The 17574-nt window shown below is 71.0% G+C and overlaps 2 protein-coding genes across 4 annotated transcripts; both read right to left on the bottom strand.

Annotated features, from left to right (window-relative positions):
• Nucleotides 1-2281: 2281 nt before the first annotated feature.
• HPX (hemopexin) lies at nt 2282-6305 on the bottom strand. Its single transcript, XM_059822705.1, has 10 exons — nt 6241-6305; nt 5951-6021; nt 5718-5803; nt 4981-5130; nt 4493-4646; nt 4004-4216; nt 3676-3783; nt 3249-3379; nt 2665-2809; nt 2282-2581 (listed from the first exon to the last, which is right to left on the bottom strand). The coding sequence occupies exons 1-10, from the start codon at nt 6303-6305 to the stop codon at nt 2355-2357; spliced, it is 1350 nt and encodes a 449-aa protein (XP_059678688.1). The 3' UTR covers nt 2282-2354.
• Nucleotides 6306-10038: 3733 nt separating this feature from the next.
• On the bottom strand, nt 10039-16694 carry TRIM3 (tripartite motif containing 3). Of its 3 annotated transcripts, none has more exons than XM_059830412.1 (11): nt 16564-16694; nt 14082-14319; nt 13687-13838; nt 13411-13591; nt 12349-13072; nt 12146-12249; nt 11905-12072; nt 11645-11825; nt 10949-11019; nt 10664-10804; nt 10039-10262 (listed from the first exon to the last, which is right to left on the bottom strand). In XM_059830412.1, the coding sequence occupies exons 1-11, from the start codon at nt 16692-16694 to the stop codon at nt 10110-10112; spliced, it is 2244 nt and encodes a 747-aa protein (XP_059686395.1). In that variant the 3' UTR covers nt 10039-10109. The 3 variants fall into 3 exon arrangements, with proteins under 3 accessions (XP_059686395.1, XP_059686458.1, XP_059686531.1); XM_059830475.1 differs by having other exon boundaries at nt 11657-11825; XM_059830548.1 differs by having other exon boundaries at nt 11657-11825; nt 13687-13934; nt 16564-16679.
• Between the last annotated feature and the right edge of the window lie 880 nt (nt 16695-17574).

The following is a 17574-nucleotide window of genomic DNA, read 5'->3' as shown; positions in this document are numbered from 1 at the left end:
CAGCACAGCACGGCATGGCACAGTGCAGAGGGGGCACACAGGGCACTGGTACAGCACAGCACGGCATGGCACAGCACAGGGAGCACGCAGGGCACTGGTACGGCAGAGCACGGCATGGCACAGCACCGGGGGGGGCATGCAGGGCACTGGTATGGCAGAGCACAGCATGGCACAGTGCAGAGGGGGCACACAGGGCACTGGTACAGCACAGCACGGCATGGTACAGCACCAGGGGGGCACACAGGGCGCTGGTACGGCACAGCACGGCATGGCACAGCACAGGGAGCATGCAGGTCACTGGTACGGCACAGCACAGCATGGCACAGCACAGGGAGCATGCAGGGCACTGGTATGGCACAGCACGGTATGGCACAGTGCAGGGGGGGCACACAGGGCACTGGTACGGCACAGCACGGCATGGCACAGTGCAGGGGGGGCACACAGGGCACTGGTACGGCACAGCACGGCATGGCACAGCACCAGGGGGGCACACAGGGCACTGGTACGGCACAGCACGGCATGGCACAGTGCAGAGGGGGCACACAGGGCACTGGTACGGCACAGCACGGCATGGCACAGCACGGGGGGCACACAGGGCACTGGTACGGCAGAGCACGGCATGGCACAGCACGGGGGGGCACGCAGGGCAGTGGTACGGCACAGCACAGCATGGCACAGCACAGGGGGCACGCAGGGCACTGGTACGGCACAGCATGGCATGGCACAGCACGGGGGGCACACAGGGCACTGGTACGGCACAGCACGGCATGGCACAGCACCAGGGGGGCACACAGGGCACTGGTACGGCACAGCACGGCATGGCACAGTGCAGAGGGGGCACACAGGGCACTGGTACGGCACAGCACGGCATGGCACAGCACGGGGGGGCACGCAGGGCACTGGTACGGCACAGCACAGCATGGCACAGCACAGGGGGCACGCAGGGCACTGGTACGGCACAGCATGGCATGGCACAGCACGGGGGGCACACAGGGCACTGGTATGGCACCGCAGCACCAGGGTGGCCTGGGAGGGAACCGCGGCCTGGGTCACAGACCAGCGATGCTGGTGGCACCTCCACAGTGCCTCTGGCCCAGCCCCGCTCCCCCGGAGCCGGTGGCCCAGGACCATGTCCAGCCCCCGGGGACGGTGTCACCCCGACAGTGATGTGTGTCTCCTGGTGCTCAGGGGGGGCCCACCCGTGTGCCAGTCTGTGCCCATGGGCCTGGCACTGGCACCACTGGGAAGAGCCTGGCTCCTCCTCCTGCCCCCCCGCAGGTGCTGATGCCCATGGATGGGACCCCCCCCAGCCGGGTCCTGTCCGGGCCAGGTAACCTCGGTCCCCCCGGCACCCCCAGCCCCAGGGACGCTCCAGCCCCCGCAGCATCTCGTGGCCCTGGCTGGGCTCTGCCCAGCGTGTCCCTGGCTTGTACCGGGGAGCCCGGCACTGGACCCAGCACTCCAGGAGTGCCCTCCCCAGCGCCGGGCAGGATGGCACGGCAGGGCACACGGCACAGGGCTGTGGTGCGGCAGGGCACGGCTCACCCCAGCACACCAGCACGGCTCAGTACAGCACAGCTCCGGGCAGGATGGGACAGCACAGAGCGGTGCAGTGTGGCACAGCACAGGTGGTGAGGGTCAGTACGGTATGGTACGGTGCGGCACAGTGTGGTGCAGGACGTACAGTGGGCTAAAACAGCATGGCAGGGTGTGGCACAGAGCAACAGGACAGGGTGCTGTGTGGGACAGCGTGGCAGGGCACAGGATAGCACGGTGTGGTTTGGTATGGCATTGGCATGGCATGGCACAGCACAGTGCCGTGGGGCATGCCACAGCACAGCAAGCACAGTGCACTGTGGTACGTTACAGCCGACACGTTTCGGTCGGCACGGTATGGTGTGGCTCAGCATGGGGCAGTGCTGTGTGGCGCAGCACAGCATGGTACAGCCCAGTTCAGCCCAGTACAGCCCACTACAGCCTGGCACAGCCATGGACTGCCTCCCCGTACCACGTCCGCTGGGACTCGCCTACCAGGACACCCCCGCAAGGCCCCGGGCACCTGCACCCACCGGGTCCTGCCCCGCTGCCCCTGCCGCAGCTGTCTGGGATGGCATAGGCATGGGGATGGGCACGAGGATGGGGACAGGGACAGTGCCGTGCCGCCCCGCGACCACTGTGACCCAGCTGCACTGGTGCCACCACCCCCTCCCCGCCCCCTGCACCCTCAGACAGAGCCGGGGGGATCTCAGGAGTCTCCCTGGCTTTTATTGTGTCCTGGGCACAGGCAGGCTGGGGCCAGCAGAGCCCCGGCACCAGCGGCACCGCGGGGACCCAGGTGGTGGCACCGGCCCCGGTCAGTGGGGGCAGTGGAAGAAGTGGGTGGCGATGCTCTGGGGGGGAGCGGGCTGTTGGTCCCCCAGCAGCTGGGCCACGCTGGGGTACTGGTGGTAGCTGGGGCCGTGGAAGAGGAAGACGCCATCGTCGGTGCACATGGCGCCGTCTACATGGTCGTGGGGCAGCGGCACCGGCTTGCCCGCGCGCCGCGGTGTCTGCGTCAGGTCCACCAGCTGAACACGGTCCCCTGTCGGCACAGCACCCATCAGCCCTGTGCCCAACCTGGCAGATATCCCGGCACCGGAGGGTCCCGGCACACCGGCTGCCCACCTGTGATGAGGTAGAGGTCGGCAGAGCCGGGGCAGGTGAAGGCTGCGTCGACGCTGGGGACCCCCAGCTCCTCCTGCAGTGCCCGCGGGTACCCCAGCACTCGCCGGTGGCCCTGCTCCGAGAGGAAGATGGAGACCTGGGAGCCCTGGGGAGAGCAGATGGTGTGGGCCACGGGCCGACACGGGTGGGCAGGGACGGGCGTGGGGTGGGCAGGGACAGGTACGGGAGAAGGAGCAGGCGGGTACAGGATGGCTGGGGGTGCGCAGGGACAGCCACAGGGCTGCCCACAGGATGGGTTTTAGGGGGTGCCCGGGGGCTCCGTGGGGTGGGGAGGGCCTGGGGGTGGATCCCACGGGGGGCTGGGGACAAGGGCAGCATGGCCCTGGGGGCGGTGGGTGATATCCCCGAGGTGCCCAGGTCCCGGGGGGGAGACGTCCCCCAGCAGCCCTGATGTCAGGTTCGAGGTGCCTGAGCTGCCCCGTCTCGGGCAGAGGCCTGGGGGGGTCTCGCCGGTGGGGCAGTGAGCCGAGCCAGAGGGCAGGACCCACAGGGGACGGGGATGGGGCAGCCTCGTGGTGTCAGACCTGTATCAGGTAGGTGCGTCCGTCCCAGGCGAAGGCGGCGTCCACCTCTCCCTCCAGCCCCGGCCACGTCTGTCCCAGGGGCCAGGCGTGGTGCCCGTCCCGCCGTGAGTCCAGGCGGAAGGAGAGACCCCCTGCGGGCTGTGTCAGCGGCCCTGCCCCAGGGACCCTGCCCCACAGCACAGCCACAACCACAGCCCCCACCCCACAGCCCCCAGCAGTGCCATGGTCATGGCCATCCACAGCCCCACAGCCCCCGGTAGTGCCATGGTCATGGCCACCCACAGCCCCACAGCCCCCGGCAGTGCCATCATCATGGCCCCCCGCAGCCCCACAGCCCCCAGCAGTGCCATCGTCATGGCCCCCCACAGCCCCCAGCAGTGCCGCGGGCGCAGCCATCCCTCAGCCCCAGGCCCCCGCTGCCCCTCACCGCGGAAGGCGTAGATGCGTCCGGTGTCGTCGGAGAGGAGGGCCTGGAAGGGCGTCTCGCTACAGCGGTCACCGGCGTCCCCCCACGAGGCATTCCCCTGCCCGTGCCCTGCCGGTGGCAGCAGCGCTGGCAGTGGGGCCAGGGCGCTGGGGGCAGTGGCAGGGGCACGGGGTGGGCAGCAGGGGCCAGACCCCCGGGCAGCCTGGGGCGGGGGTCTGGGGTCCCTCCGCCTCTGTGGGGCTGGGTGCCCACGCGCCTGGGCTCAGGGCCCTGTGGGAGGGGGTCCCCAGGGTGCATGTGGGTCCCCGAGGGCTGGCCGGGTGCTCACCTCGGCCCGGGCAAGGTATGAAGTAGTCCCGGAGATCGCGGGGGTACCCGGGGGGCACCTCGCCGGTGAGGGGGTCGAAGCGCTGGAATTGGGTCCCCCGCAGGCAGTAGTACCGCTCCAGCCAGCGCAGGGCGGCGTCGCAGGGGCCCAGCCCCGGCCACGTGCGCGACTTCGTCACCCGCAGCGCCAGGTCAAAGGAGTACACCGTGTCCCCTGTGCGCGGCAACGGCTCCGCTGGCACTGCTGGCACCGCTGGCTCCGCCGGCATGGCTCAGCACGGCTCCCAGCACCTGAGCCCCACGCCCTCCGCGCCCACGGCAGCCCCTCTGTCCACCCACCGCTGCTGCCCCAAGCCACCCACCGCTGCCGCCCCACGGCACCACCTGGGTGCAGCCCCCACCTTGCCCCACGGCAGCCCCTCCGCACCCCACGGCAGCCCCCTGCCTGTCACCCTTCTGCCCCCCCCACCCGACCCCGGCCCCCACTCACCCTTGAAGAAGAGGACGGTCTCGCCCCCGCACTCCTCGGGGTGGCACTCAACGGCGGCGTCCACCCCCCCGGGGACCCCCGGGAACTCGTCCCCCACACGCCGTGGGAAGCCGGGACGCAGTTGCCCCCCAGCATAGGCCCAGACCTGCTCGCCCTGCAGGTGCCCCACAGGTTGAGACCCACGGGCACCACTCCGGGGAGCCCCGTGGGTCTGGACCCAGGGGGACACTCCCAGGACAGGGCCCCCCCCAGGACAAGACCCCCCAGAGCCGACCCACGGGCCGGGACCCCCGGGGCGCATCCCTCCCGGCAGCCCCGAGAACCCACCCCAGGGGCCAGCCCCATGGACCCTCTTGGGTGTCCAGGCAGAGGGGGAGACCCCCACGCCCGAGCAGCCCTCCTGGCCCCCCATGGCAGTGCATGGGACCACCCAGCCCGGGACCTTCACCCGCTGCCCGCTTCCCCCCGCCCGCCGCCCGCAGCCGTGCCTGGAAGAGGTAGAGGCTCTGGTGCTCCTGGGGGTGCTGCCGGCGGTGCAGGCGCAGCGCTGCCTCGACGGGTCCCCCCAGCTCGGGCCAGGATGTGGCCAGGGGGCGGGTGTGGAGCCGGGCCCCCCCCCGGGAGCTCTCCCAGACCTCCTCGCCTGGGCAGGGACAGCAGCTAGCCCTACGGCGGGCGTGGGGTGGGGGGGCACGGTGCTGCCCCACACCCTGCTCCCACAGCCCCCGGCCCCGGGGGACCCCACAGCCCCCCTGCCCCACCGCAGCCCCCACCCCTCATTGTCCCCCAGGGCCTCATCTCCACCCCACTCCACATTTATCCAGACACACCCCCCCCCCCCCAGGCCCCCCATTGCAATCTGCCCCCGTGGACCTCATCTTCCCCCCCCATCCCCTCCCCATCTCCCCCAGACCCCATTCCCCCCCACATCTCATTTCCCCCCGACCTCCCAGTGCCAGGCTCATCATGCCCCACTTCCCACGGACCGCCCCCCCTCCCAGGACCCATGAGTCCCCCCCAGTTCCCCCAGCCCCACAAAATCCATTCCCCTGCACTGATATATCCCATTTCCCCCCCACCCCCTGTCCAGAGCCCTTCTCCCACCATTTCCCCCAGACCGCATTGTCCTCCAGTGCCCCATGCCCCCTCCATCACCGTGCCCCCCAGCCCCATGTCTCCCCATCTTCATGCCCCCCCAGCCCCATGCCCCCCCATGCCCCCCGGCCCCACCTCTGAAGAAGAGCATGGTGCCGTTCTCGCTGAGCGTGGCAGCGTCGAAGCCGCCCTCGTCCGAGCAGAGCTGGGCCAGGTCTGGGGGGGGTGTCAGGATGGCACGGACCCCCAAGACAGACCCCACCACGTCCCACCCACTGCCCCACAGCACCTGCTGTGCTCCACACACCCCTCTGTGCCCCACATGCGACTCTGCTCTCCTCCCCCCATCCCGTGGGCTCTCACCAGTGTCGTTGCTGGGGGGCTCAGCCCCATGGGGGTGCCCTCCTCCCGCTGCCTCCGGTTTGCTGTGGGTCCTGGGAACAGGCAGACCATGGGTTCATGGCACAGCCCCCCCGAAAGAGCCACATATGCACCCCACGTTGGCACACAGCCCCCCCCCCCATACCCCCCCCAGCCCTCTGCACCCCCCTGCCCCACACCCCCAGCCGCTCCACATACCCCCCCCAGAGCCCCCTGCCCCACATCCCTCCCCAGCGCCCCACATGCCCCCCGCACCCTGCAGCCCCACTCACAGGGGGTGGGCGCACCCCAGGGCCAGGGCCCAGGCCAGGCAGACGGCAGTGGTGAGGACCCCCATGATGTGCCTGGGGCTCCTGCCACCGCCGGCCCTATATGGGGCAGGAGGAGCCGTTGCACAACTGCCCTGCCCCATTGCTCAACCCGGCCCACCCCACGCAACCTTTGTCAGTGCGGGGGGGTGGGGGACACACAGGACACAGGGACAGGGCAGGGACCCTGCCCCCCCCCCCCCCCGCCCTGTCATCGCCTCCCGACATGGTGGGGGGAGCACCAGGAGCCACAGCAATGGGTCGGGGGAGACGGGGCTCATACCCCACTGGGGGTGACAGCAGGGCCTCAGCCCCACACCACAGGGCTGAGGCTGGGGGTCAGACCCCGACGTGGCAGGAACAGGGGTGAGGGTCCGACTCCAACGGGGCCCAGACCCCGACAGGGCTCAGCCCCCCATGTGGCGGGGCTGGGGACGGGGGTCAGACCCCAGCGCAGTGGGGCTGGGGGTGAGGGTCCGATGGGACAGGAACGGGGGTGAGGGTCTGACTCCAGCCAGGCTCAGCCCCTGACATAGCGTGGGGAGGGGGTTTAGAGCCCAGTGGGGTTCAGACCCCGACGTGGTGGGGTGAGGGTCCAACTCCAGCGGTGCCCAGACCTTCACAGGCTTCAGCCCCCGACGTGGTGGGTCTGGGGAGGGGGGGTCAGCCTCCAGCGGGGCTCAGACCCCAACACAGCGGGGATGGGGAGGGGGCTCAGACCCTGGTGGGGCTGCTGCGGAGGGGGGTTTAGACCCCAGTGGGGCTCAGCCCCCAGCATGGCGGGGCTGGGGAGGGGGTGAGACCCCCACATGGCAGGGCTGGGGACGGGGCTCAGACCCCGGTGGGGCTCAGACCCCAACACAGCAGGGCTGAGGGGGGGTTCAGCCCCCAGCAGGGCTCAGCCCCTGACATGGCAGGGCTGGGGAGGGGGTTTAGACCCCAGTGTGGCAGGGGTGGGGGTGAGGGTCTGACTCTGATGGGGCTCAGCCCACGACACAGCGGGGCTGGGGAGGGGGGTTCAGACCCCAGCGGGGCTCAGCCCCCGATGTGGCGGGGTGGGGAGGGGGGGGTCCCCCCGCAGCAGGGTGCCCGGGGTCTGGGGGTTCAGCGGGCGGGGCTGGCGCCATCCCAGCCCCTTCCCAGCAGCCCCCCGCCAGCCCGGTGCTGGGAAGGGCCTTGGCCCCACTGCGCCTGTTTGCTCTGGCCGCCAGCCGCGGGCAGGAGCGGGCAGGAGCGGGCAGCCAGCCTGGCTCCGTGCCTGGGGCAGCCGGGAACACCAGCTGGGGGGGGTCAGGGTGCTGCCCCACCCGGGGTGCATGTCCTGGGGGCAGGGGGGGCACACTCCTACACGGGGTGCACGTCCTGCAGTTACGTTCCCCATAGGCCGGGGGGGCAGCCCCTGCGCGGGGGCGAAGCTCCTGTGGGATGGGGGGCAACCCCCGTGGGGTGCAGAGCCCCGTGGGGAGGGTGCGCACAGACCCTACTGCTCCCGCTCCCAGCACGGACCAGTCCGACCCCATCCCCACTCCCAGTACGGACTGGTCTGACCCCATCCCCGCTCCCAGCACGGACCAGTCCGACCTCATCCCCACTCCCAGTACGGACTGGTCTGACCCCATCCCCGCTCCCACCACGGACCAGTCCGACCCCATCCCCACTCCCAGTACGGACTGGTCTGACCCCATCCCCGCTCCCACCACGGACCAGTCCGACCCCATCCCCACTCCCAGTACGGACTGGTCTGACCCCATCCCCGCTCCCACCACGGACCAGTCCGACCCCATCCCCATTCCCAGTACGGACTGGTCTGACCCCATCCCCGCTCCCACCACGGATCAGTCCGACCCCATCCCCACTCCCACCACGGACTGGTCTGACCCCATCCCCGCTCCCACCACGGACCAGTCCGACCCCATCCCCACTCCCACCACGGACCAGTCCGACCTCATCCCCACTCCCAGTACAGACCGGTCTGACCCCATCCCCACTCCCACCACGGACCAGTCCGACCTCATCCCCACTCCCAGTAGGGACCAGTCCGACCCCATCCCCACTCCCAGTACGGACTGGTTGACCCCATCCCCGCTCCCAGTATGGACTGGTCTGACCCCATCCCCGCTCCCACCACGGACCAGTCCGACCCCATCCCCACTCCCAGTACGGACTGGTCTGACCCCATCCCCGCTCCCACCACGGATCAGTCCGACCCCATCCCCACTCCCAGTACGGACTGGTCTGACCCCATCCCCGCTCCCACCACAGACCAGTCGGACCCCATCCCCACTCCCACCACGGACCAGTCCGACCTCATCCCCACTCCCAGTACAGACCGGTCTGACCCCATCCCCACTCCCACCACGGACCAGTCCGACCTCATCCCCACTCCCAGTAGGGACCAGTCCGACCCCATCCCCACTCCCAGTACGGACTGGTTGACCCCATCCCCGCTCCCAGTATGGACTGGTCTGACCCCATCCCCGCTCCCACCACGGACCAGTCCGACCCCATCCCCACTCCCACCACGGACCAGTCCGACCCCATCCCCACTCCCAGTACGGACTGGTCTGACCCCATCCCCGCTCCCAGTACGGACCAGTCCGACCCCATCCCCACTCCCAGTACGGACTGGTCTGACCCCATCCCCGCTCCCAGTACGGACCAGTCCGACCCCGTCCCTGCACCACGGGTCAGTGCTGGCGGGAGGCCGTGCTGGGCAGGCACCCAGCAGTGCCGGGAGCTGCGGGCGCTGCGCCCATCTCTGCTCCGCCTGGTGCTGCCCACGTCGGTCCAGCCACGGCCTTGGGCTCCCACCGCAGCCCGGGGGTCCCGCTGTGGCCTGAGGGTCCCACCGCAGCACGGGGGTCCCACCACAACGTCGGGGTCCCAGCACAACCAGGAGGGTCCCACTGCCCCACGGGGTGCCTGGGGGTCTCCAGGAGCGCATCAGCGGTGCCCAGCCGGGCTCAGCTCCCCCCTGCCCTGGTGCTGGTTCCAGGCCCCTGCCCGCCACCCCCAGCTCCCGGCACACTGGCTCCCACCACCGTGGCTCCCACCACCACACTCGGCGAGCCTTTGCCCCAGGGACTCCCGGTGAAGGTGGTGCCGTGGCTGTGATGTGGGTCCATGGGGTGGGAGCTGCCCCTGCTCCCACCGGCCCCACCGCCCCCCCACCGTGGGCCTGGCAGTGCCGGGGGGCAGGATACTTCCAGAATACTTTATTTTGTACATACAGTTTGTCAGCGTGCGGCAGCAGCCCCACACAGCCCCGCTGCGGGGCAGGCAGGCACGCGTGGTCGCCCCACGGCTGGGGCTCGAGCCGGGGGAGCGGGGCCGCAGTGCTGGGGGTGTGGGGCCAGTGGGGGGACAGCCCCTGTGGGGCACGGGGCTCCAGCACCGGCCGCCCCACAGCTGCCCCGCAGCCCCGAGCAGCGCACACAGCCCCCAGCCCTGCCCGGTGGCTCCCCCTGCCCCACACGCCCCCATCGCCCCCATGCGCCTTCGGGACCCCTGGCAGCAGGGGCAGCGGGGCTGCCGGCCCTGCCGTGGGGCAGGAGGAAGGGCATGACCACAGCCCCCCAGGCAGCCCCCACCCTAGCCAGACCCGTCCTCACCCCCGCTCTGGGCCCAGCTGCCCCCCGGGATAAAGTGCACATGAAGACCGGGGTGGCGCTTGGGGGGCAGCGATGACTGTGGGGCTGCAATGGCTGTGGGGCGGCGACGGCTGTGGGGTGGCCGTCGCTCGGGGCACCCCGCTGCGGGCACTCTCCCGGGGGGCCCGCGGGCACCGTCCTGGCGCAGCACTGGCAGCGTCCCCATCCCCGTCCCCGTGGCGGCTACTGCAGGTAGCGATAGGCCTTGAAGCAATGGTTGCCGGAGTCGGCCACCACCACGTGTCCGTCGGAGGTGAGGGCCAGGCCCTGCGGCCCGTACAGGGGGTCGGCGGCCGTGTTGATGTAGGAGAGGAAGGAGCCCGAGCTGTCGAAGACCTGCAGGGACGGGCAGAGACACGCTGTCCCCAAAGTCCGTGCTGCCGCTACTGCCCAGGCACCCCACTGCCCCAGGGACACCCCCGCCCCGATGGCCCCCGGCGTGCCGGGACCTTGTCCCCGCTCTGCTGAGCCCCCTCGCCCTGCGCGTTGTTCAGCGCTGGGGCCACAAGCCCCATTCCCTGCCTGCAGCCCCTCCTGCGCCCGGGCTGCCTGCGGGACCTGCTCCCTGCAGCAAGACGGGCATGGGATGGGGACAGGGATGGGATGGGGAGGGGATGGTGCTGGCCCAGCACCCCCCAGGGCTGGCACAGCATGGGGGGCAGAGGGGCCCCATGGACTGCAGGGCAGGTCCCCCCCGGGGCAGCGTGGGGCTACGGTGCTGGTGCCAGTGCTGGTACCTGGATGCGGCTGTTGCCCCAGTCGGCGACGATGATGTTGCCGTTGGTGTCGACGGCCACCCCCGTGGGGGCGTTGAACTGCCCGTTCCCTTCCCCGTGCGACCCGAACTTGAAGAGGAATTCGCCATCCGCGTTGTACACCTGGGGAGAGGGGGTCACTGCGGGCTGTCCTGGCACATGGCACCGGCATCGTCCCCAGATGTCCCCAGGGAGTGCAGGGGCACGGGGAGGGCACGGAGCCAGGGACGCCAGCGGCCACCCACCACCTGCCGCGGCGGCACTCACCTTCACCGAGTGGTTGTGGAAGTCGGTCACCACGATCTCGTTCTTGTTGTTGACCGCCACGAAGTGGGGCCCTGGGGAGGGGAGGGGACTCAGCCCCGGGACGGGGGGCTCAGCCCTGGACGGGGATAGGGGACCCGGCCTGGCACAGCGCCAGCGCCGCGGGAACAGGGGGACACCCCTTGGTCCTGCACCAGGGAAGGGGCAGCCCGGCCCCAGTGCCTAGTTAGTGTCCTTAGTGCCACGCGAGCAGCCGGTGAGGCCAGCACAAGGGGGTTAGTGCAGGCGGTGCTTGGCCCCATGGCTGGAGGGGGGCACCCGGCCCCATGGTGGGACCAGTGCTGAGGATGGACCGAGACCCCAGAGCCCAGACCCACGGGGACAGAGCCCACTGCCAAAACCAGAACCAGAGCCCAGAACACAAACCCGGAGCCTAGAACCACAACCTAGAACCAGATCCCCAGCCTAGAACCCATGACTAGAACCAGAACCAAAACCCAGAACAAGAACCAGAGCCCAGAACCCAAACCCAGAGTCCCAGCCCAGATCCCAGACCCAGCTCCAGGTGTCCCGGTGCCGGCTGGGTGCCAGCCGCCGTCGGCGAGGCGTGCGGTACTCACCGTCCCAGCCCGGCCCCGGTGCAGCGGGAAGCCAAAGGCATGCAGTAAGGAAAAGGGGACTTGCCAGTCGGTGTATTACCATCAAGTGTACCTGCAAACTGCCGCTCGGCTGTGCCGCGGCTCCCAAACTTGGTGACGAGCTTGCCGTTGGACTGGAAGATGAAGACGCAGCAGGCCTTGTTGTCTACCACGATGATGTGGCCATTGCGGTCCACGGCGACGCCCTTGGGGCCCATCAGCCGCCCAGCCCCAATCTTGGTCTGCAGCCGGGAAGGGGTATCAGGGCCAGGCGCGGAGCCATGTCCGTCCCCCCCCCCAGCCTGGCCACTGCCCCCTCACCTTGAACTTGCCCTCGGGGGAGAAAATGCTGACCCAGCGGTTGTCATAGTCCGCGATGATGATGTCCCCGTTCATGTCCACCGTGACGCCGGTCGGGCGCTGGAGCTGGCCCGGGGAGCGGCCCCGCACCCCGAACCGCAGCCGGAACTGCCCCTCGTTGGAAAACACCTGGGGGGCAGCAAGGGGGGGTGTCAACCAGCAGGGGGGTGGAATGGGGCCAGGGGTGGGGCCACAGTCCTACCTGCACACACTGGTTATTGCTGTCAGCCACCACGATGCGGCCGCTGCTGGAAGTGGAAATGCCCTGGAGGTTGGTGAACTCCCCCTTCTCCCGGCCACGGCTTCCTGCGGCGGAGGGCGTTCAGGGGGGGTCGAGGGGAGCCCCCATCTGCCCTGAGGAGCCCCCACCACCCTGGGGAGCCCCAAGAAGCCCCCACCGCTCACCCACGCGGAAGATGAGCTCGTCCTCGATGGGATTCTCCTTCTTCTTGCCACTGCTGTACATGCTGGAGGGGCGCCGGACGGCCTTCTGCCGGATGTGCCCGCTGCTGGGCGACTTGACACGGCGCTTGACGTCGTCAGGAGAGGGGGGCACGTCGGAGGCCTTGACAGCACGGACGCGGAAGGGGCTGCCACGGATGGGCTGCCCATAGAGCAGGATGGAGAGGAGGAAGTCGCCCTCAGCGCGGGGGGTGTAGAGCAGCTCGTAGGTGCCGTTCTTGTTGTCCTGCACCTCCGCCTCGGCCGCACCGCCGTCCGGCGCCGTCACCTGGAAGCGCAGGCTGGCGCTGCCGCTGCGCACCAGCTCCCCGTCCTTGTCCTTGGTGGTGACGCTGAGCGAGGAGGGCTGCCCCACCACGGCGTGCCGCAGCCCCTCACCCGTGGCCACCGTCTTGTGGGCCGTGGCGCTGGTGGTGATCAGCACGCCCAGGTTGAGGATGGACTTGCGGACACCCTCAGTCTCCACGATGTAGTCGAGCTGGGCATTCTCGTGGGGGTGCTCGGGGAACTCCTGGCTGGCCAGCTCGCTCAGCCGCTCGCTCATCTGCTTCTTCACAAGCAGCACCTCGGTGGCAGTGCCGTGGTGCAGCGCCTGCTCGGTGAAGGCGCAGCTGCTGAGGATGCTCTCCTGGCCCTGGCGCAGGGCGTCCAGCTGCGCCTGCAGCACCTGCCGGGATGGGGCAGGTCAGCCTCACCGCCGGGCCAGGACCCTCACTGGCACCCGACCCCAGCCACAGCTCCGGCTGGCCCCTGCGGCACTGCACCCGGAGCCTGGCCGCCCGGAGGGAGGGCTGCCCAGAGCTCGGCTGCCTGCACCGGCAGGGCTGGCCGGCGCTGTTGGCACGGCCAGGGCATGTTCAGCCTTTTCAGGAAGAGCCGGGCAGGGGCAGTGGGCAGGCACAGGGGAGGGACGCCGGCACAGGGGCACGGCGGTGTGGGAGCATGGCAGCACGGGGGCATGGCAGTGTGGGGGCACAGCAGCACGGGGCATGGCGGCATGGTTACCTTCTGCTTGGCCCCGCAGGTGGCCTCCAGGTCCCGCACCAGCAGCCCCTTGCGCTGCCGCAGCGCCGTCTCCAGCTCCTCGAAGGTGCTGCCGATCTCCGACACCGCCTCGTTCTTGCGCTCCACCAGCTGCTGGCTGATCTCCGACACCAGCCCGATGGCCGCTGCCAGCTGCGGGAGCCTGCGGAGGAGCCGGCGCTGGGTGGGCACAGGTGGAGGGGACCCCCAGCAGAGCCCCAGCCCCGCCCCGTCCCCAGCAGCCCCCCGTCCCCGTACCTGCTCCTGACGGCATCCAGCTGCTGCTGCAGGGCTGCCTTGTGCTGCTCCACCACGTCGCGCAGCGGCACGGTGACGTGCTCCCGGTGCTCCCCCTCCGTGCACTCGTGGCACATGGCCGTCTCGCACGGCTCACAGTAAAACTCCATCACCTGTGCACGGGCACTCAGAGCTGCCTGCGACGGCCCCCCCAGCCCCTGGGCCCCAGAGCCATCCCAGACCCCCGCAGCCTCCCCGGACCCTGAAGCCTCCCTGGATTCCCGCAGCCCCCCCAGCCCCTGCAGTCCTCCCGGACCCTGCAGCCCCCCCCGGACCCCCAGAGTCCCCCAGCCCCTGCAGCCCCCCTGGACACCCCCAGCCCCTCACAGTCCCCCCCGCCCGCCGGGGCAACCCACCTTGCCCTCGTGGTTGGGGCAGGAGAGGGGCTGGCCAGTGACGGCGCTGACGGGGTCCAGGCCGCGGCCGGGGTGGGGGCCACAGCTCTCGGGGTCCCGCTGCAGCACCTCCATCAGGTTGGTGATGAAGAAGTTGTTCTGCAGGGCGGCGACGCCGCGCTCGGGCAGGATGGAGGTCTGGCGGCAGACGGGGCAGGAGAGGGTCAGGCTCTGGGGCGGGATATAGTTCTGGAGACACCTGGGGCGAACGGGGACAACCAGAGGGTCAGGACCCGCGCGGAGCGGGGCAGCGGGGAGGGGGGAAACGAGGGGCAGAGGGAGGGGCGGACAGACAGGAGGGGCCGGAGTGTGCAGGACAGGAGCAGAGGGACGGGGCTGGAGCGGCAAGCAGACAGCAGGATGGACAGACGGACTGGAGGGATCAGGGTGTGCAGGACAGGAGCAGAGCGGTGGGGCTGGAGGGGCAGACAGAGGGACAGGAGGGATCAGGGTGTGCGGAGCAGAGGGACAGGGCTGGAGGGGCAGACAGACGGCAGGAGAGACGGACAGGAGGGATCGGGGTGCATGGGGCAGGAGCAGATGGATGGGGCCAGAGAAGCAGACAGTCAATGGCACGGACGGACGGACAGCACTGTGGCAGACTGGGGTGCACGGGCCAGGAGCGGAAGGACTGGGCTGGCAGGGCAGACAGACAGCAGGACGGACAGACAGAAGGGCAGCACATCAGGGTGCGTGGGGCAGGAGCAGAGGGATGGGCCTGGCAGGACAGATAGCAGGACAGACGGACAGGAGGGCTACACTGCAGCACACTGGGGTGCAGGAGCAAGGGTGGGGGCCGGAGGGGCAGACAGACGGCAGGACAGATGGACAGGAGGGCCGCGCTGCAGTGCCCGTGAGGGGCCGCCAGAGCCCCGAGGGGTGGACAGACAGACAGACAGGAGGGGAGAGGCCGGGCGGAGCAGGGCTGGGGAAGGGGCTGGGGCAGAGCCGGGAGGGAGGGAGGCTCCGAGGGGAGGGGGCGGCAGGGGGGATGTGGGGTCTCTGGGGGGGCACAGAGAGAGCAGACATCAGTGCAGAGCCCAGTGACGACGACCGCGGCCGCAGCCCCCCGCCCCGCCCCACCCCAGCCGTGCCCCCGGCCCCCCCACGCACCCCCACGCCGCTGGGCACCAGCACCGGATCAGCCCCGGCTGCTGCAGCCCATGGTGGCGAGCGGGGAGGGGGGCAGCGGGGGGGCTCAGGGGGCACAGGGAGAGGCTGCGCAGCCCTCGTGGAGAAGCGGGGGGCACGGGGTCAGCGGGGTCCTGGCCCCCACGCGGGCGGGCGTGTGTGGGGGAAGGCAGCCATGGGGCGCAGGGGGGCCCCGGCTCCCCACCCCTGGGGCAGCAAGGGCTCTCAGCCCCGTCTCTCCCTGGGGGAGGGCAGGGGGGCGCAGGGGGCCATGGGGTCCTGGCTCACCCCTCACTGCGGGGGCACCGGGGGGGCTCTGGCTGCCCCACGGTGGCTGTCGGGGGATGCATGGGGAGGGTGGGCTGAGGGGGTGGCTCTGCTCTCGCTGCGGGTTTGGGGGATGCTTGGGGGATGCAGTGGGGTGCAGGGGGGTGCAACCTGTGGCGGGGGTGCAGTGCTGTACAGCGGGGATGCCATGGGGATGCAGCAGGGATGCAGTGGGGGTGCAACAAGATGCGGCGGGGATGCAGCGGGGCACAGCGGGGATGCCATGGGGATGCAGCAGGGATGCAGTGCAGTGCCATGTGGGTGCAGCGGGGATGCAGCAAGGATGCAGTGGGGATGCAGCGCAGTGCTGTGTGGGTGCAGTGAGGGTGCAGTGGGGCACAGGAGCCCCAGCTCGTCTCCTGCAGGAGGTACATGCAGGGAATGCTGGGGGGATGCGGCGAGGTGCAGTGGAGCACAGCGGGGGTGCAGTGCGAATGCCGGGGGCACAGGGACCCCAGCTCTCCTGCAGGAGCTGTGTGAGGGGGTCCTGGGGGGGGGTGCAGTGCAACACAGCGGGGGGGCACAACAGGGCCCAGGGCGCAGTGGAAGGGCACAAGCTGGGGGACGCAGCGGGATGCAGCAAGGCACAGCAGGACACAGTGGGGCTGGGGGCACAGTGGGCATGCAGCAGGGATGCAGGGAGGCGCAGGGGCACGGTGGGGATGCAGTGGGGTGCAGTCAGGATACGGTGGGGCCCAGGGACGCAGCGGGGCAGAGCAGGGATGTAACGGGGACACAGTGAGGACACAGCGAGGCCCAGGGGCACGGTGGGGATGCAGCAAGGATGCAGCAGGGATGCAGTCAGGATGTAGTGGTGGCCAGGGACACAGCGGGGCACAGGAGGGACGCGCTGGGGACACAGCGGGGATGCAGCGTGGCCTGAGGGCACAAAGGGGATGCAGTGGGGCGCAGCGGGGCTGGGAGCACAGTTGGGACACAGTGGGTCCAGGAGCGCAGATGGGGCGCGGCGGGGCCGAGGTCTCACCTCTCGCAGAAGGTGTGCAGGCAGGGCAGCACCTTGGGGTTGCGGTAGCGGTCAAGGCAGATGCTGCACACCAGGAACTGCTTGTCAATCTGCCGCACCACCGGGCTGGCGCTGGCCTCCCGCTTGGCCATGGCGGCGTCCCCGCGGCCCCACGGCGCTCAGCCTGGGAGCGAGGACGGTCAGCGGGGCCGGGGCAGCCCCACGGCACCCCACAACCCCCAGCCCTGCAGGATCACGCCCCACGCCTGCCCCACACGCTGGGCACACAGGAGCCTGCTCACCCCGCAGAGACGCCCACAGCCCTCGGCCCCACATGCTCTGGGGTGCACGGGGGGGGCCCCCCCACTCCCGACCATGCCCATGGTTCCTGGGCACCCATAGGGAGCCCCCCACCTGCCCCAGCCCAGCCCCACGCGCCTCCGCAACCCACAGCTCTGCCCTGCACCCCAGCGCCGGGGTGCGTAGCACCCTCACCCCGTAGCGGTGGACCCCGCGCAAAGCCCCTGCCTGCCCCACGGCAGCCCCCCCACCTCCTGCCCCACGGATCCCGCTGATCCACCCCCTCCGCCCCCTCCGTGTCCGGGCTCTCCCGGGCTGGGGACCCCCGCAGTCCCCCCGCCCCCCCCCCTCCCCCCCGGGACGGGCCCCCCCCACCCCCGGCCGCCCCACGGGGGACACGCCGTCTGCCCCCCCGCCCCACGGGGGACACGCCGCCTGCCCCCCCGCCCCGCCCGCCCCACAGGCCGTGAGCGCTCCGGGGGGCCCTGCGCCCGCCCGAGCATCGCGGGGCCCCACGCCGGCCCCACGGCCCCCCCGGCCCCACGGACCCCCGGCCCCGCTCACGGCGCTGCGGCGGCCCCGCGCTCCAGGCCCGGGCCCGGCCCCGCCCCGGCCGCCATTGTGCGGCACCGCCCGCCCCGACGGCGCCGCCCCCGCGACGGGGCTCCGGGCACCGGACAGCGGGGGGGGCAGCGGGGGGGCGGACCGGGGAGCGGGGGCAGCGCCGGCCCC

The sequence above is a fragment of the Gavia stellata genome, chromosome 1 (genome assembly GCF_030936135.1).
Source record: "Gavia stellata isolate bGavSte3 chromosome 1, bGavSte3.hap2, whole genome shotgun sequence".
In the NCBI taxonomy this organism is placed as follows: domain Eukaryota; kingdom Metazoa; phylum Chordata; class Aves; order Gaviiformes; family Gaviidae; genus Gavia; species Gavia stellata.
Note: the sequence above shows the minus strand (reverse complement) of the source record. Positions and strands in the feature narration are given on the sequence as shown.